The sequence below is a fragment of the Dipodomys merriami genome, unplaced genomic scaffold, assembly GCF_024711535.1.
Source record: "Dipodomys merriami isolate MVZ:Mamm:240054 unplaced genomic scaffold, mDipMer1.0.p SCAF_1, whole genome shotgun sequence".
Classification (NCBI taxonomy): Eukaryota; Metazoa; Chordata; class Mammalia; order Rodentia; family Heteromyidae; genus Dipodomys; species Dipodomys merriami.
The window spans coordinates 7,246,915-7,267,418 of record NW_027202270.1 but is presented as its reverse complement, the minus strand read 5'-3'; the positions used below and the strand labels follow the sequence as shown (position 1 = coordinate 7,267,418).

General features: G+C 38.9%; 1 protein-coding gene across 1 annotated transcript in view; it reads left to right on the top strand.

Annotated features, from left to right (window-relative positions):
- The window catches only part of Psmd1 (proteasome 26S subunit, non-ATPase 1), a 105,251-nt gene that overhangs the window by 67,014 nt on the left and 17,733 nt on the right, over positions 1 to 20,504 (top strand). Inside the window, exons 17-18 of the mRNA XM_070015070.1 lie at positions 8,866 to 8,980; positions 14,658 to 14,774. Coding sequence (XP_069871171.1) covers positions 8,866 to 8,980; positions 14,658 to 14,774 — 232 coding nt within the window. The remainder of the gene's footprint in view (positions 1 to 8,865; positions 8,981 to 14,657; positions 14,775 to 20,504) is intronic.

The window sequence follows — 20,504 nt, the reverse complement described above, 5'->3', positions numbered from 1 at the left end:
CCTTCTCATTGATGCCTACCCAGCTCACTAATGAATACTGCAGTCCACCCTTCTATGCTGACTCTTCAGAATCCCTTACCTTGATCTCCTTTTTCTTCTCCTTTGAACTTCACCATTTAGTAATATATTCGTTTATCACACTTATTATTTATTAGCTGTTTTCTGCTAGAAACCTGCTTGTTCACTAAGTCTATGCTGTTGGAGTTTAACTTGTCTTTCATCAGAATTTAGAAGTTTAGGGTCATTATTTCTGGACCCTCACCCTTCTCTTCGAGACTCCCAGCAGGTGGATATCAGTAAGTTTGATAGTTTCCCACAGATACCTTAGGCTCTCTTCCTTTTCATTTTTTTCTTTCTGCTTCTCATAATAGCTTCATTTGTCCTATCTTTAGATTCAGAGGTTATTATTCTTTGTCATCACTGTTGTTTTCCCTTTGTTCTTTGTCTTCAGCACAGTCACTGGCACCTTACTATGTAGCCCAAGCTGGTCCTGATCTCAACATTCAGAGTCCTCCTTGTGTCAGCCTTCCAAGTACTGGGATTATTACAGCCATGCCTCAGTATATCTGCTCAGTTCTGCTATTAAACCGTTCGTGTCAGTTGTTGAATTTTTCAGTTCTGTAGGTTTCTTTTAATAAGTCTTTCTCTTTGTTGCTATTTCTCTTTTATTTGTTGATATTTTGTTCTCCCATTTTCTTTAGTTGTTCATGGTTTGATTTATTTGTGTATGTAAATATGTATGTATTTACTGTGCCAGAACTGAGGTTTGAACTCAAGACCTGGGCACTGTCCCTTAGCCTTTTCACTCAGGACTATCCCTTAGCCTTTTCACTCAATTCAATGGGCTGGTTTTGGTTAACTGGGAATAACAGCTTCTAGAACTTAAACATTTGATGATAGCCAAATGAACTTTAAAAAATATTATGAAGGTGATATACAGAGGGGTTACATACTGACTTTACTATTTTAATGAAGCATTTAGACAAATTTTGTCTCCAAGTATGGCTGGCATCTCAGGTCATACATGATCCAGGTCTGTCTTCACCTACCACTTTAGCCCCACTCCACTTCCAGTCTCATGGACTTTTCTGCCTTGTCAGGCTCTAAACTTTGAGCCTCAGATCTCAGCTTCCTGGGTAGTTAAAATTACAGACATGAGCCACTGACACCTGGCTGACTCCATGGTTTTATTTAAAATAATTGATTTATATCCAAAACCTTTGCTTCCTCTAGAATAATTTGTTAATTTATTTTTTCCTGTGAATGGACATATTTGTATGCATGTCTCATAAATTTTGTTGAAAATCGAACAGTTTAAATCAGATTATCCTCTCTTCTATAGATTTGTTGTTTTTCTTGTGGAATGTTGTTTGCTTAGTGACTTTTTCAAAATGTTTTTCTTTTTTTTCCAAAGTATTTTAATAAGAACTATGTATTCATTGTTGTGTATGGACACTGGAGTCTATGTTCTGTTAGATTAGTGGTGAGCTATTGTTTTCACTATCCTTATTAAGTAGTTGTACAGAGGTTATAATTCCGTAAGTCAGGTTATGAGTACAATGCTTGGTCAGTGTCACCCCTTCCTTCACTTGTGAGGTGTCATTTGACAGAGTTCTTAAACAACTTTGCCCTCTCCCCCCCTCCCCCCCCAAAAAAAGGAAGGAAGGAAATCTCCTAGTTTTGCTGATTAGCCCTAATGTGAGGCTCCCATTTAAGCCCACAGGTCACTTACACTGTGCTCTGCTCCATCTTCACCTCCTGCTTATATAGATAGAGCCTGAGGTAAAAGGTAAGCGGTTTTCAAGCCTTTCTGGCTATGACTGTAGTCTTCTCTGTTATGCTGGTGTCAGGGGAGCTTCTTAAAGGTCTCACTGCCCCTGTTTACCTCCTCCTAAACCTCTGGCTGCACCAGCTTCCCAGCCTGCTTGTTGCTTATTTGACTATCCCTGGCCCCAGGCTTCTATTGGGAGGGTGCCGCAGCTGTGGAACCCTGAGTCAAATGAAATAAAGGCCAGCCCTTGTACTGGAGGTCAAACCGACCACAGGTCTGTGAGAATTAAGTCTGCATTGCTTCAGAGCTTTGACGTTAACAGCATTTATCCCAAGAATGCAACTCTCCAGCTTCACTGTACTGGATTCTCATGTCATACAATAGGGATGTCTAGTTAGCTCTAGGTTGATCATGTTCAGATTCAGTTCACATTATCACTCACCATTTTTCTATAAATTTAAGATTGGTGGTCTATATAAGATATAATTGGTCTGTTTTGGTGATGTTAGTTATTAATAACTAATCTGAGATCCATTGGTTCAGTATAGGTTGCAAATGGTGATATAATTTTATCATCACTGGGCTGGGAAGGTGGCTCAGTGGTAGAGTGCTTGCCTTGTATGCATGAGGCCCTGGGTTCGATTCCTCAGCACCACATAAGCAAAAAAGAAAAAAGCCAGAAGTGGCGCTGTGGCTCAAGTGGTAGAGTGCTAGCCTTGAGCTAAAGAGCTGAGGGACAGCGCCCAGGCCCAGAGTTCAGGCCCCACGACTGGACACACACACACAAAAAAAAATTTATCATCACTGAAGTAGGCATTACTTTAAAAAATTACACACACAGCCACTATATGTGTTTTTGTATGTAAAGATTAATGTGCACAAATTTGGTTTTCAGTGAGTGTTTGCATTCTAATCATTGCTTCGAAACATGACTTTGTCCTTTCAGGGCTGCCTGCTGGAACATTGAAATAAACATAATATTATGGTTTTATTGTATTCTTGAAAAGATGAATGTCTAAGTTACTTTATTAATGAACTTGTCATTCCTTGTCTTAACATTTGTTTTTTCTAAAGAATGTGTCTGAGTTGGAACTGTTATTAGATTAAAAGTGACTAATGTTTTCAAATATGCTTTTTAAAAAGTTTATAGTCCTTAAAACCTATTTCAGTCTTTATTGCAGTCCTTCTTGTTCTGCATTAGGCTCTTAGTATTTGTTCCCAAGCAATTAACTGAAGAAGAGAACTTGAGCTAGGCACTAGTGGCTCATGCTTGTAATCCTAGCTCCTTGGGCAGCTAAGAATTAGAGAATCATGGTTCAAAGCCAGCCTGGACAGAACAGTCCTCACCAGCAAAAAGCCAGCATAGAGTTGTAGAAACCATCAGGGCAAGAAACTGATGCTCTGGACAGGTGCTGGTGGCTCCTGCCTGTAATCCTAGCTACTCAGGAGGCTGAGATCTGAAGATTACAGTTCAAAGCCAGCCACAGGAAAGTTTATGAGACTCTTATCCCCAGTTAACCACCAGAAAACCGAAAGTGGTACTGTGGCTCAAGTGTCAGAGCACTTGTCTTGAGCTGAAGAGCTGAGGGACAGTGTCCAAACCTAGAGTTCAAGCCCTATGACCAACAAAAAAAGAAAAGGGGGGGAAGGGGGAGGAGGAGGAGGAGGAGAAGGAGGAAGAGGAGGAGGAGGAGGAAGAAGAGGGGAAAGAAGAGGAGGAGGAGGGAGGAAACCGATACTCTTGAGTTCAAGTGCTGATATCTGGGAAGGAGGTGGGGATGAGGAGTTGAATTTTGTTTTGTAGTTGGTTTAAGAATAGTATCAAGCTGGGCGCTGGTGGCTCACGCCTGTAATCCTAGCTACTCAGGAGGCTGAGATCTGAGGATCGCGGTTCAAAGCCAGCCCGGGCAGGAGAGACCGTGAGACTCCTATCTCCAATAAACCACTAGAAAACCGGAAGTGGCGCTGTAGCTCAAGTGGTAGAGCGCTCACCTTGAGCTGAAGAGCTGAGGGACAAGCGCCCAGACCCAGAGTTCAAGCCCCACAACCACCAAAAAAAAAAAGAATAGTATCAATATATTTTATTAGCTCTTTCTAAACAAAGAAGAAATCTAGAGATCAGAATCCTAAATATAAGTATAGATAGAAATATAGTAGGGCATCACTGGTTTATGCCTGTAAACCCAGCTACTAAGGAGGCACAGAGCTGAGGATTGCAGTTTGAAGTCTGCCTTGGCAGGAAATCCTGTGAGACTCTTATCTCCAGTTAACCACCCAAAAAAATGTGTGTGTGTGTGTGTATGTATATATGTATGTATGTATGTATGTATGTGTAGCTGTGGCAACACCTGAAACTACAGTATATTAACAGATTAAACTAAATTCCTGGCTCTGGTCTGAAGCCAACTTCTAGTTCTGTACCTAAATCATGTAGCACAGTATTTTATTCCACTATACTATCAGCTCTCTGCAGCAGGCATGAAAGGGAACAGATACTGTTTTATGGATGAAACAAATAGGCCTCAGAGAGATTCAGTGCTTGTCATTGTTAATAAATGACTGTACTAAAATTGGAGTCCAAGTCTTTCTGAGTTTAAGTTTCTTGTTCTCTCTACCACAACAAACAAAAGAAAAGGGAATGTTAGAAGACATTTATGGAGATAATAAGGATTTCACTTGACTGGCTGGCTGATTAGTTGTGGGGATTTTGTAGAGGAATGTTGTTGTGTGGGGTGCCCTTTCTTCCTCTTTCTTTAAATTGACTGTAGTATCTCTGACATATTTTGTTTTAGATATCCAACAGGCTCTTAGTCATTCAGAATACTGTTCAATTTTTTGGAATCTTTTAAAGAGTACAAAGGACTTATATAGAGGTGTGTATACAACACAACAAGAATGTGTTGTTGAACTTAACCTAGTGAAAATTATTATAAATTAAGAATTCTGCCAGGGGCTGGGAAGTTGGCTCAGTGGTAGAGCGCTTGCCTTGCATGCATGAGGCCCTGGGTTCAATTCTTCAGAACCACATAAGCAAAAAGAAAAAAAAAGCTGGAGGTGGTGCTGTGGCTCAAGTGGTAGACCGCTAGCCTTGAGCTGAATAGCTGAGGGACAGTGCCCAGGCTCAGAGTTCAGGCCCAATGACCGGACCCCCCCCAAAAAAAAAAAAAATTCTGCCAGGGAACTGTCCTAAGGTTTGTGGAACTTAACCTAGTGAAAATTATTATAAATTAAGAATTCTGCCAGGGAACTGTCCTAAGGTTTATAACTTCAAAAATTATTTTGTGATGACCCTTGTTAGGAAGAGTGTTTGTGCATATGTGCATGTATTGTTCTGTTTTTCCTCTGTTAGTGAAGATGAATGAGGAGAAAAACAACACCACATTCTTGAAAATGTCTTGTTTTATGGATATGATGTTGGGTTTGCAGAAAATATTCAGTTAAAATAAAACAGTAGTTAAAAGCCAGTGTGTTGCGGAGTGCTGGTGGCTCACGCCTGCAATCTAAGGATCGAGGTTCAAAGCCAGCCTGGGCAGGAAACTCCATGAGACTCTTATCTCCAATAAACCGCTAGAAAACCGGAAGTGGCTCTGTGGCTCAAGTGGTAGAGCGCTAGCCTTGAGCTGAAGAGCTGAGGGACAGCGCCCAGGCCCAGAGTTCAAGCCCCATGACCAACAACAACAACAAAAAAGCAAAAGCTAGTGTGTTGAAAGAAGAGAATTCATATATGCAGTTATGGTCCGGTGACATGTCAGTGACTGGGGCACACAGCTTTGCACAGTTCCTGCTTAGTGAAAGTCTTGTTCAAATAGTAACACTGGCTAAATGGCTGTTAGCTACAAGCCAGGAAATTTTACTGAAACACAAAACTGGACTTTGGTTTCTATTTCAGTGTGTATTTCCTTTTTGAAAGCAAAAAATAAAAATAAAAATAAAAATACAGCTTTTTTTTTCATTACACACTTGGGATTAAAGTATTGTTTTAACTGTTGCTGCTTTAGTGTTGTGTCTAAAACCATGTAAGAGTAATAAGATTTTCTTTTTTATATACGTGATACTGTGTAAACTAAACTATAAAACCTAAAAAGACACATTTCTTTTTTTATGTTGGAATACCAGACTCCCAAAATAACATTCTGCACATTATGGCAGAGGTTGGGGGGTTAGGAGCAGTGACTCTCATCCCAAAGTGGTTTAGAGTCACTGTTATCAGGTGAGTGATTGGCAGATAGTCACTAACAAGGCCTAAGTGAGCTTACATCAGGACTCAGTTTTCCCAAATATTTGTTATCATTTAAACCCACTGGTTTACACATAACAAGCACTCAGTAATTATGACTTACCAGACCTAATCATGAGGTATAATGATATAGAGAGACTGCCACAAATGCCACAAATAATATTTGTTTATCTAATACTGTATGTTTCTGAACTCTTTCCATACATGATCTCATTTGGTCTTTGGGACAACTAGCCTATTAGTGCAAATGTACCCATAAAGCATTCATATGCTTTATTAGCAAGATTAAACGGGTTATAGCATGAGCAAAAGCGGGGCATAGGAAAGGGTAGAACATTGGAAAATAAAGTGACATGTCCATTGGAATGGAGATTGACATCCACTGGAGTGGGTTTGACAAAGAAATGGGGAAGGTTAAGTGGTTGAAGACTACCATTAAAAAGCTTTGATACCTGTTGTGCCAGTATTCCCAGTGTTTATTTCCCATGTTGTATCTCATTTGTAGTTTACTCCACTACTTTTCTTCAAGCTTGCTTCTCCTATTCTTTTGTTCACAATTATCTCTTGTGTTCATTAGTCCCTTCTACCAAGTCCTAGCACAGGTCTCACCCTGTGAGCTCTTCTGAACCCACTACTAGGTACTCCACTCCAAACATCAGAGAGCTTAAATTAAGAATATTTAGTTAGCCTTTATGAAATATTGCTCATATATATGTTAAAATTATCCCTAGTTTTGACTTTCTAGCTGAATTATCAATTGAGAAGGAAGGGGAACAAAGGGCTTGGTTTATCTCTAAGTGTTTAGTCATTATACCTTGAACCTAAAAGAAGATTCTTGTTGGTGAAGTCTCTATAAATTGACTTTGAATTTCTTTGCCTCTTACTAAGTAACTTTAAAAAAATTATAGGTAAGTAGAATATACAATCCCTTAATCCTTTAGACTTGAGTCTTAAATGATTTTATTGGTAGTTAGGTAGAAAATGTGTGACTTTATCAGGATTTAGGTATAAATTATGGGAAGAGCTTTAAATTCTCGGTCTGATTAGGAGTGAAAAAAGTTATGTGATGGTGATGTCAATTTTAAGTTGTATAATAACTCTCCAGCATCTTCTGTGGTGTCATGTTTACTTCAAAGTACTATTATTCGGGCTGGGAAGGTGGCTCAGTGGTAGAGCGCTTGCCTTGCATGCATGAGGCCCTGGGTTCGATTCCTCAGCACCACATAAGCAGGAGAAAAAAAAAGCTGGAAGTGGTGCTGTGGCTCAAGTGGTAGAGTGCTAGCCTTGAGCTGAAGAGCTGAGGGACAGCATCCAGGCCCAGAATTCAGGCCCCACGACCGGACCCCAAAGTACTATTATTCATTGAAGTTTTCCTGAAGTAAGGGCATTGATTTAAGTCTATAACTGGTTCACCTTTAAATAGCATTACAAAATTGGAAATAACTTTATAAAACTTGTGGTCTTTTTTTTTCAAATAAGGAATGAAACTTTCAAAGTGATTAAACCTTGACTGTCTAAATTGGTACAGCAAACAAAACAGGATCTAAAATATAAATTGCATATATATATATATATACATATAACTTATTATTTATTACTTATGCATTAACTGAAAATTTGTTCTTTTTTTTCTATAAGTTACTTTTGTTTCTGTACTGGGGTTTGAACTCAGGGCCTTGGGTTCACTCAGCTAGTTTGCTTGGCAGGTGCTCTTAATACTTGAGCCATGCCTCCAGCCCTGCATTTTATTATTCATTTTGGAGATGGACTCTCATGGATTTTTCTGCCTGGACTTGCTTTGAACTGTGATTTTTTTTTTTCCCAAAAAATCTCAGCCACCTTAATAGCTCAGATTACAGGCATGAGCCACCAGCATTCAGATTATCTACATAGTTTTACAATATTCTTTTAGAATAGTCAAAAAATATCTACAAGGTTCAAAATTACAACATTCCTAGTTTCTGGAAGCTTCCAGCTCACCTTCTTGTATCAACTAGCCTAGTCCTGCAGCCTCTCAAGGTTAACCATTGGAACAGGAAGGAGAGTCAGGATTCCATTAGTCAGGTTTGGCCTTTCTTGTCATTGCTGCAAAGATGAAGAATGTGGGGAGAGGGAGAAAAAACTTGTTATTTACTAAAATAAAAAAAAAAAAAACAATGACCTGGGGACTGGGAAGGTGACTCAGTGGTAGAGCGCTTGCCTTGCTCGCCTGAGGCCCTGGGTTCGACTCCCCAGCACCACATAAGCAAAAAGAAAAAAAGCCGGAAGTGGTGCTGTGGCTCAAGTGGTAGAGCACTAGCCTTGAGCTGAAGAGCTGAGGGACAGCGCCCAGGCCCAGAGTTCAGACCCCATGACCGGACCCAAAAAAAAAAAAAAAAAACAATGATCTAAGGCTTGTATTAACCACCTTGGTTTATAACTAGGGTAACATTACAGAATTTAAAATAGTCTTTCATGCAGCTCTGGAAACATCTAACATGACTTTGGGAACAGAAGGCATAGTGACCAGGAGCGTGGCTATGGAGCAATGTGCTGCTCTTCACATGGCCGTTTGTCTCGCTGGAGAGAACCAGAGAATGACTGGAATGCAAAGCTGTGGTTGAAGATAAATTTCCACTATCAGCAATTAGAATTTTGGGAAATCTTAATTCTGCAAATTATTTGTCAAGCACTCTGCTTTATTAAAATTTTTCCATCAAGTGGTATAGCGCTAGCCTTGAGCTGAAGAGCTGAGGGACAGCATTCAGGCCCAGAGTTCAAGCCCCACGGCCAACCAACCAAAAAAAAAAAAATTCTTCCAATTTTATTTATGACATGTTACCTAAAACAGTGCCTTCATACTCTTATTTCTCCTCAGGACCCCTGAGCAGTGTCCCAGTGTGGTTTCTTTGTTGTCAGAGAGCTACAACCCTCATGTGCGCTACGGAGCAGCCATGGCCCTGGGGATCTGCTGTGCTGGCACAGGGAACAAGGTAAAGCTCAACGCCAAAGCGGGTCGCTTCTTTCCTGGCGCCAGACTGTTTTCCCTTGTAGAGAAGTTTATGTAACAGCTGTATAAATACAAGAATGGTCTGATGTCTAAGACTGAACTTGCCTGACACAGCTTCCCAGTATTCCCTCACTGCTGTGCTAGAGCGTCCAACATCCCATTACATGAAATGCTCTTACTGAAACAAGGGTAATGAACTGCAGTTTGAAATCACTGGTTTCTTGGGGGTAGACAGCAGGGGTAGGAGGGAGAATGATAAAGAAATATAAGAAAATAATAGGGTTTTTTTTTCCTTTTAAAGAACAACTGTTTTAATTTTACATGGTTATTTTCAGTGTTTTTATATAATTGGAATTAGAGAAAAGATTCTCACCTGAAGCCAACAAAATCAGTTCATTTAGTCAAGCACTGGTGGCTGTGCCTATAATCCTAGCTGCTCAGGAGGCTGAGTTCAGAGGATCACGGTTCAAAGCCAGCTCAAGCAGGAAAGTCTGTGAGACCCTTGTCTCTAACCATCAGAAAACGAGAAGCGGCGCTGTGGCTCAAAGCGATATTACTAGCCTTGAACAAAAATGCTGAGGGACAGCACTCAAGCCCTGCATTCAAGCACCACAACTGACCCCCCCCCCCCAAAAAAAATATCAGCTCATTAGATTAATTTTTTTTTTGTTTTTTTTTCTTTCTTTCTTTTTCTTTCTTTCTTTTTTGGTGTGTGTGTGGAGGCATAGACGGACATGGGGGCAGAGTTGGCTCCATAGGGCGCCCTCCCTGGCATGGGTGAGTTGTTGGGGCCTGGCTGGGGGCTATCCCTGGCAGTGCTGCAGTGGGGACTACAAGGAGACACTCCCCCAGTGTTAGAAGTTCTGGCAGAGTCCTGTAATAACCTCACAGTGAAGCTTTGTCTCAATGTGGTAGTCCCTGTGCGCACTCCTGTGGCTGTGTTTATACAGATCCAAGACTTCAGCTTCTCAGCCTGTAGCCCAGCAGCACTACCACACTGCTCTCTCAAGTTTAGAATCTTATCATCTGCATGTGGATCACTTGACTTCTTCCTTTCCTATTTGAATCTATTTTCTTTCTCTTAAATTTAATCCTTGTATTAAGTAAGAGTGAAAGAGTAGACACCCTTGTCTCATTCCTGATTTTAGAGGAAATGCTTTCAGTTTTTCTCCATTTAGTACAGTGTTGGGTATAAATTTGTTATATATAGTCTTTATTATGGTAAGGTATGTTCCTTCTCTTTCTAGTTTCTTCATGGCTTTTATCAGGAAGGGATGTTGGATTTTACCCAAAGCCTTTTCTGCAACTGTTAAGATGATCATGTGATTCTTCTCCTTTTTTCTATTTATATTTGATAGTACCATAACCACTTTCATATCGCTGGAATGAAATCAGCTTGATCATGGTGTATGACCATCTTAATGTGTTGTTGAATTTGAATTGTACATTACTGAGATAGTGATCATCAAGGTATTTAGTCTGGAATTTTCTTTTTCTGTTGTGTCATCCAGTTTGGATATTCCGATAATACTGGCTTTGTAGAATGGGTTTTGTAGCATTCTTTCCTTTTCTGTTTTGTGGAATAGTTTCAGTAGCATCAGTGTTGGTTCTTCTGTGAATGTCTGGTAGAATTCAACAGTAAATTTGTCTGACCCTGGACTTTTCTTTGTTGGGAGTCTCTATTATTGCTTCAATCTTGTTGATTATAGTAAATCCGTGTATATCTTCTCAGTTTTGGTACGTCAGATGACTCTAGAAATTTATCCATTTCATCTATAGTTTCCAGTTTATTATAACATAGTAAACAGTGTTTTTTTGAAATATTCCCTAATAGTCCTCTGAATTTCATTGGCATTTGTTGTGATATCCCTTTTTCATTCCTGTTTTATTCATTCATTCATTCATTTTACTAGTCCTAGGGTTTGAACTCAGGGCCTGGGCACTGTCCCTGAGCCTCTTTGTGCTCAAAGCTAGTGTTCTGCTTTACTTCCAACTTTTTCTTAGTGGTTTATTGGAGATAAGAGTTTTACAGACTTTTCTGGCTGGCCTGGCTTTGAACCATGATCCTCAGATTTCAGTATCCTGAGCAGCTAGGGTTACAGGAATGAGCAAATGGTACCTGCTCATTCCTAGTAGAGGTCTTCTCTCTCCTTCTTTTGGTTAGTTTTGATTAATGGCTTATCAATCTTATTACCTTTTGAAAGAGTCAACTCTTTGTTTCATTATTCTTTGTATTTTTTTTAGTGTCCATTAATTTGCTTCCCTGATTTTTATCACTTTTCACCTTCTAATATGGGGTTTGCTTTGCCCTTGTCTGTCTAACGGCTTAAGGAGAATAATTTGGTTATTATTTGAGCTCTTCCTGGTTTTATAATGTAGGCCCATAACACAATGTTCTGGTATGTTACATTTTTATTTTATTCCAAGACTTTTTTTTTGCTAGTCCTGGGGCTTAAACTCAGGACCTGGGTTCTATTCCTGAACTTCTTTTGCTCAAGACTAGCACGCTACCACTTGATCCACAGTACCACATTCGGCTTTTTCTGTTTATGTGGTACTGAGGATTTGAACCCAGGACTTCATGCATGTTAGGCTAGCACTCTACCAATAAGCCACATTCCCAGCCCTCCAAGACTTTTCTGATTTAGCCTTGTTTTTTCCTTGACTACTGTTCATTAGTCTTCATGTGTTTTTATATTTTCTGTAGTATCTTTTGTTGTTAATATCTAGTTTAATTCCATTGTGGTCTGATAAAACAAAGGAAATTAACTTCAGTTTTCCTCTGTTTGTAAAGACTTAATTTATGTCCTCAAATAGGATTTATTTTGGAGAATGTTCTGTGGGCTGCTGAGAAGAAAGTATATTCTGTTTTATTGTGTGGAATATTCTGTGGATCTCTGTTAAGTCCATTTGATCTGTGGTATCATTTAATTCTGAAGTAGTTGGTGGTGGTAATGGTGGTAGTAATGATGGTGGTGGTGTCTGTGTGGATATTGGGACTTAAACTTAAGGCCTGTATTCTCGCTTAGCTTTTCCCCTCAAGGTTATCACTCTATCACTTGAGTCACACCTCTACTTCCAGCTTTTTGTTGTTTAATTAGAAATTAAGAGTCCCTCATGGTCTGGCTCCTGCGGCTCGTGCCTGTAATCCTAGCTACTCTAGAGGCTGAGATCTGAAGATCATGGTTCAAAGCCAACCCAGGCAAGAAAGTCCATGAGAGACTCTTGTCTCCAGTTAATAAACCACCAGAAAACCTGAAGTGTAGAATGCTCACTTTCAGCTCAAGGACAGTGCCCAGGCCCAGAGTTCAAGCCCCACGACCAACCAGGGGCAGGGGCATGGGGGGAATGTGTCTTCTGTTTTATTAGAGAGGTCTTTGAATATACAAGATGCACTTTCTAGAAACTGGCCTTTGTTTTTCCCCCCTTACTATGTATCTTCTATATACGAAGGAAAAATATAGTTGGACATTTTACTTGACTTTTTTTTCTCTTTTGTCTTTAATTGACGTTTATGTCAGACCTCATACATTAAGTATAAATTAGATTTTCTTCTCTTTCCAGATTATTTTACACTTAATATAATATCTAGGAGCAAATGTTCTCTGAGACACAGCATCTGAGAAGTTAATCCAATGAAAAATGTTTATTACTCAGACTTAAACAAGTCTGCTTTATTTCTAGATAATTTGTATGACCTGGGTATCAGTAGATATCTGACTGCAATTTTAATCATAACTGCTTTATAAAGACTAACAATATATGTTTACATTGTGTTTGGTGGTATATGCTGTGATTCCAGCTACTCAGGAAATCCAGGTCTGAAGATTCCAAGTTCAAGACTAGCCTAGGCAACTTATCCAGATCCTGTCCCAAAATAAAAAGAATGGAGTGTGGTTCAGTAGTGTACTGGTAGGAATGGCTAAGATGTGCTAGGTGGGGAACTTCATCCCCAGCAACAAAAAAAAAAATACACTACAGATAAGTACGTTTAAAAAGCTATTCTTCTGCACAAGTCCACATGTAGAAGAATCTAGTCATTTTCCCCAAAAAAGGATTCAATGTAGTCTTTCTTTTCTTGGTCTTAGAATGAAGATACATGATAAGTAATCTACTGAATCTAGAAATACGTGTGGCAATACTGTAAACCCATTTTTCTGGTCCTCACAGGTATTTTCCTATTGAAAAGTGGTTAGTTGATACTTCCCAAAAGTCTGCAGGTGTTACAGAAGGTGTATGTGTCAAATACAGTGGACAAATGCTAGGACATGGTGCATATTTTGTTTTGTTTATTACAAGGCAGCTAGAATTTTTGTTATGATACTTATATTCCCAGACTCTTTCATATACTTGTGTACATTTTGAATCTACTGATGGGCAGTAAATATATTGCTCTTATTTAACTGAAAAATCCTTTTCTTACAAAGCTGCTGTATTGAGGAAATAACTGATACAGTTTAGGAAATCCATTGCATATTGTCTTTAACTTACAATTAAATACATTCTAGTCTATTAATCTGCTTCCCATTCTAAGTAGAATCTTTCTTGTTTGGTGTGGGGAGGGAGGGTTGGGTTTGTTTTGTTTTTTTGTTTTCTGTGCTGCTCCTGGGTCTTGAACTCAGGGCCTAGGTGCTGTCCCTGAGCTTTTTTGCTCAAGGCTAGTGCTCTACCACTTGGGCCACAGCTCTACTTTCAGCTTTTTGGTGGCTAATTGGGGATAATAGTCTCACATTTTCTTCCTTGGGCTGGCTGTGAAATGTTTCAAACTTAATTTTTCAATTAAGTTTTGTAAAATCATCTAAAGACACTACTTTACACTAATAGTTGGAAGAGTTTAAATGCATAATAGAATAGAGGATTTGGAGCTAGTCTGGCTCCAGTTTGCTACTTACGTTACTTTGGGCAACATACTTTTAAACTTTTGAGTTTCTTTGTTCATGAAGATTGTTTCATTAATTATGATTTTTTTAACGCTAATAGGATTATAGGGATAATATGACTCAATAATAGGTACTTTATGAAAAATTAATCCCATTTTCTCTGCATGATTTTTCTCCCATAATTTCTTTTCTTTTCCTTTCTTTTTTTCTTTCTCTTTTTCTTTCTCTTTCCCTTTCCCTCCCTCCCTCCCTTCCTCCTTCCCTCCCTCCCTCCCTTCCTTTTCTTCCTTCCTTCCTTCCCTCTCTCTCTTTCTTTCTCTCTTCCTCTCTTTCTTCCTTTCCCCTTCCCCTTCCTTTCCCCTTCCCCAATTCTGGTACTTAAACTCAGAGCCTGGAGGATGTCCCTGAGCTTTTTTGCTCAAAGCTAGTGCTCTACAACTTGAACCACAGCTCCACTTTCAGCTTATGTTTGTGATTAATTGTAGATAAGAGTCTTACAGACTTTCCTGCCTGGGCTGGCTTTGAACCATGATCCTCAGATCTCAGCCTCCTGAGTAGCTAGGATTACAGGTGGGAGCCACCGGTGCCCGCTCCTTCCATAATTTCTTTACAACCTCTTTGACCTGAAAACAGGAGCACTCAAGTTCTACCATATTCATTTCCTTTCACTTACAATACTAATTTCTGAACTTTTGTACTCTAAGTAGTCTTAAATCAACTTGTTACTTTACTCTTCCATGGGAATAAAGCTTTTGGTTTTGGTTTTGTTACTGCTTTCAGGAAGCAATTAATTTGCTAGAGCCAATGACAAATGACCCTGTGAACTACGTGAGGCAGGGCGCACTCATAGCTTCAGCTCTCATCATGATCCAGCAGACCGAAATCACTTGTCCAAAGGTAAGCAAACAAGAAAATTTTCTGTGAGAACTCTGGCTTAGAATTTCCTTCAGTGATTTACCTTCTGTAGAGGGTATTTTTATTTGAAATATGCTGAACGCTAAAGTCACAGGAAATGAAGAGAACCATTTTAGGGACAGAGAACAGGAAAAGTGTAAATATATGTATTGTTAAAATGCATGTTTCATGGATTTCTAGTCACTGTGTTAATTTAAGTGGATAGTAATATTTGAAAAAGTAGAGCTCATGTGGCAAAGTCATGAACTTTATTGCCTCCCAGTGTCCCTTAAAGCTTGTTTGGTGGGAATGACTTGATACTCTATATATCGTATAAATTCAATTCATCCTTGACTTTTTTGATCCATCCTTCTGAGGCAATAAAGAGTCATTATACAGCACAATTTAAATATAAAACAGTGTGTCCACATTCTGTATTGGAATGTCTCTGCTCCCCAGTGATCATCTGGGGCAGGGTTCAGATACCTCAGGACAGCTTTCTTTCACACTTGACTCACATCCATGCCACAGAAATGCTTTTGATTAATTTGCCATCTTTGTGGGTAAGAGTGATAGGCTTTCAGTGCTAGTGTCTCAGTGATAGCCAGTGTCTCATTGTGTCAGATATCAGTGCACTCCTGATCCTACTGGGTATGCCACATGATCTTTCTGGAGCCCCTTTCTTATACTTGAAGTGAAGGGAGAAGACATTCCCCAGAGATCCTCTTCACCAAAGAGGATGTCATCCCTCTAGGTGACTCCCTAACAGATTTTGAGACTCAGGTTTTAAATTTTACTCCTGACAATCTCTCAGCCCTCATATTAGTGTTTGGGATTTAATGTTACTTTTGCATATCAACCAAAGCTTTGCATTCAGCTGAGAAAACAGAAGGGACCCTGTTCCCCTTTGTGTCTTGGTTTTTCCGTGAATGTTCCTCAGGTTGTCCACATGAATGTGTATAGATATATATAGATATAGATATATGTAAATCTCATATACTAACATTATACTTCATATATTAAATAGGATTATATCTTCAGATTCTTAAATTTAGAGCTCTTAGCAGCCTCCTGAGTTCTGTTTATATATGTAAGAAGTATTTTTTTAATTAAAAAGCTGATAGCCAAATTTTAACATTCAGTCTTCTGCTTTATCAAACAGTTAGAGACACCCTCATTTTTAGCAAAATAAAGAATTTTAGTTTTGAAACATATTATCATTTGACGTTTCATCCTGATTTTGACATATTATTTAATATAACTTCTAGAACATAAACATCTTTCAAGCATTTTGCCATATAGCAGCTATCATGAATGACTTTTATTTCTGCTTTTGATCTTGTATTGAGCTTTTGGAAGTTATCCAACTGAATAATGTCATTAAAGAAGCAAGTTTAGCAATGTACATCCTTGAACAGTCAGATGTGTAAATATTTTTTCACATTGGTCTCATGTACTGCTTTCCTGTTACTTATATTATCAACAAGATAAATGTTTTACCATCCTCCCCCATCCTTTCTGTATGATTCCATTGATTTTGCAATCATACCCTTGAATCCTTTGGGGATAGGATAGGGCAAACTATATAGTTAGAGGGGGAAAAACTTCAATCCTAAAATGTTTCATATTTAGAAGTAATGAAAATGGACAGCAATTTATATAATTTAACATTTTCAACAAGTTACATTGTTGATGAAAGCCTTAGCTGGGCCAATACATAGGGTCACACTCCCATCTTCAGGTTGTATCAGAATATTGAGATTAATTAACAACTTTGAAATGAGGGCTGAGAGTAAGGCTCAGGTGGTAGGGTGCCGACCTGAGCACAAGACACTGAGTTCAAACCTCAGCATTCAAAAAGAAAAAGAGTGTTGAAATATACCTGTAGCAGTAGCCTTTGCCATTGATGTAAACCTAAGTGTGCAACTAAATGTTTTCACACTGAATACAAAGGCAAAGTAAATTCTTTGCTAATCTATGGAGTCCTAACCCATAGATTTGTTTACTTCTCAAAAGCACAGAACAGACATTAATGCCATCAAATATTATAACCCTCCCCCAAAAGAATCCAAACTAGATATTTTGTGAGGTTCATTATGGAAATTTCCAAAGGAAATGATTTTGTGTAATATTAAATGCCATCTCCCTGGCATTTAGCTCTGCATATTGTGGTCTTAGTTTAAGTAACTTATACATCTTTGCTTTGTTTCTATTAGTTTCTCATTTGTTCACACACAAACATAGACCAACATACATAAATCCCTGGGTTGTTAAAAACCCAATTAGAAAGACCTTTAGGGTCATGTTTATAAATAGCATCCTTTTATAGGTCCTCAGCATTATTTTCCCTTAAAAATCTAACTCTTCTCTTTATGAAGCATTTATCTTTTGTGTTTCTTATTAAATAAAATCCACCTTTAGTAGATCTTTGAACATGTGTAAGAGTCTTTTAAAAAATGTAAAAATATGATCTAATATTCTTCTTGGCCTAGGATCATCAGGCCTGTGATCTGGTTCAGGAAAGCTCTGCCCATCATGGACAAATACCTCCTTTTTTAATATATATATATATAATTTTTAAATGTAAAGATACTGTGCAAAGGGGTTACACTTACATGAGTAAGGTAATGAGTGCATTTCCTACTGAGCATTGTTACCCCTCCTTTGTTTTTCCCCTACCATCCCTTCTCACCCCACCTCCCCAACTTCTCTCACCCCACTCCCACCCCCAGAAGCTGTAAAGTTAGTTTTCAGCCCTCCTATTTTTTTTTTAAAGTTGTGGGGCTTGAACTCAGGGCCTTGGCAGTATCCCTGAGCTTTGTTGCTCAAGACTGGTGCTCTACCATTTTGAGCCACAGCTCTACTTCCAATTTTCCGGTGGTTCATTGGAGATAAGAGTCTCATGGATTTTCCTTACAGGGATGTGTTTGAACCTTAATCCTCAGATCTCAGCCTCCTGAACATCTAGGATTATAGACAGGAGCCCCCAGTGACAAGTACCTTTTTTAGAAGTAGGATCGTAGCCAGGTACTGGTGGCTTATTTCTATAATTTTAACTACTCTGGTGGCTGAGATCTAATGATCAAGGTTTCAGGTCAGCCCAGGCAGATTTGAGAGACTTTCATCTCAAGTTAATCAGCAAAATGAAAGAAGTGGAGACCTGACTCAAGTAGTACAACTCCAATTTAGTGGAAAAGGCCAAGTGAGGGCATGAGGCCCTGGGTTAAAGCCATAGTACCTCAGTGCACATATGTGTGCACACACACAGAAGTAGGATCATTTTTATCCAAGCTTAATGAAAGATTAAAATCAGAGTTTGGGCAAATTGGGCTTTTATATGGGCCATTCTTTTCTCACTATTGAGAATGTGTTGGGGTTTTTTTTCCTAGCAACATTCAGAGTTCAGAATATGATTTCTATTAAAAGTGCATGATTTTAGGCCTGAGGGTGTGACATATGTGGTAGAGTGTTTATCTAGCAAACACAAAGCTCTGAGTTCAAACCTTAGGACTAACAATTTTTTTGGGGGGGGGGGTCCGGTCATGGGGCCTGAACTCTGGGCCTGGGCGCTGTCCCTCAGCTCTTCAGCTCAAGGCTAGCGCTCTACCACTTGAGCCACAGCGCCACTTCTGGCTTTTTCTGCATATATGGTGCTGAGGAATTGAACCCAGGGCCTCATGCATGCAAGACAAGCACTCCACTACTGAGCCACCTTCCCACCCCTCAAGCCCCAGTACAATTTAAAAAATAACACCCAGGAGTATTGCATAATATATAGTATGTGCATCATTAGCTTTCTAAATCCTAGATTACAAAATCTGGCCTCAAGAATTTTGTAGAAGGGAACTTTACTCCATTGTTGGTGGGAGTGTAAACTTGTTCAACCACTTTGGAAAGTAGTATGGAGGTTCCTCATAAAACTCCACATAGAGCTCCCCTATGACCCAGCAATCCCACTTTTGGGCATTTACCCAAATGTTTACAAACAAAACCACACTAAAGCTAAAGCTACCAGCACGACTATGTTTATTGCAGCACTATTTACTGTAGCTAAGATATGGAACCAACCCAGATGCCCCTCAATAGATGAATGGATCAAGAAAATGTGGTATATATACACAATGGAATTCTATGCCTCCATCAGAAAGAATGACATTGCCCCATTTGTTAGGAAATGGAAAGGCTTGGAAAAAATTATATTAAGTGAAGTAAGCCAGGCCCAAAGAAACATAGGTCCCATGGTTTCCCTTATTTGCAATATCTAGTATATATCTGAGTCAAGCAGAAAAGGTCAGATAAGTTGATGTTAGGGAAATGAACCCTAAGATATGTATTCAAATGTTTTTTTCTTTCATGCGATTATTTCTCACACATTTATAAGATGATTTCTTTGTTGTTTTGTATGTCCCTCCCCCACAGTATAACCCCTGCTTTCACTGTATTTGATGTTGGTATAATTTGTGGAGGGGAAGGGGAAAAACAAATGGTTTAAATAGGGATACAGGTGGACCCATTGCAACAATGAGATGTACAAGTCGTTATGTCGAAAAATGAACTTTACAACTTTGGTGCCGGGGGGGGTGGGGGGGTAGGCGGGGAGGATTGGGTGGGGGGGCAGGGGGAGGATGGGAAGGAATGGGAAGGGGAAACAAAGGAGGAGGCTACAATGCTTGATAAGAAATGTACTCATTATCTTGCCCATGTAATTGTAACCCCTCTGTACACTATTTTCACAATAAAAATATAAAAATTAAATTAAAGAAAAGAATTTTGTAGAAGGAATTATATGTGTATAGTGCAGGTAACACACAATGTAATGTCATAAAGAGAGAAAACAATTTAAATTCTCAGACTGTGCAGCTTCATTTCTATAGTCAAGAAGAAAGAAAAAGGTAGAAAGTAGAAGACTAACTCACATGATAAGAAACAGCAAAAATCCCTAATGATCCCAAAGAATTTTGTTCCTTTCTGCCTGACATCGAAAAGATTTTATTCAATGTAAGGCATAAAAATTAGAACATGGTGAATATTGAAAATGCAGGATTTTAGAAAAGGTATATTTTAGATATTTATACATAATGGAAAACATAGAACACAGGGTAACTTAAAATTTTCATTGCCTTTCCTAAGTTTATCATAATATTATTATATGGGGCATTAATATTATTTTCCCTACAAATTCTACTTTATGTTATGGGGAGAGGTGAAGAGATACAGTGACACTAAGTAGAAAGTTGTAATCCTCATCCTGATTACCATGGTCATCTGTGTTGGCCTGTTGTTAAAATAAGTCTACATTTAATTAATTTGAACATGTACATAGTAAGTATTTTATATTGAATAATACAATATTAAAAAAAAAAGACCTGGTACTCCTCCTTGCCTAAGATCTTCTGGCCTATGATCTGTCTTAGAAAAACAACTTGCCAACTGTTTATGTCAGTCTTCCCTCTGAAAACAGAGGGAGTAAACCAGGTTATCTCCAAATTGTCTTCTGAACTTCAAACACTGTTCTAATGTACTAAGGTAAAAATGCAAGGAAATGTTTCATATATGAGAGCATCATAGAGAATTAATTCAATAAAAGCTGTTGATCAATAGAGGTAGGTGGGTAAGGACCAGTTGGAACAGACTGGTCTAGGAGGGGAAGTCAAATACTGTCAAATAGATTATTTGCATTATGAAAACAAAACTAGGAAACTTGTTGGAAATGCTATTTGCGGGCTGGACTGG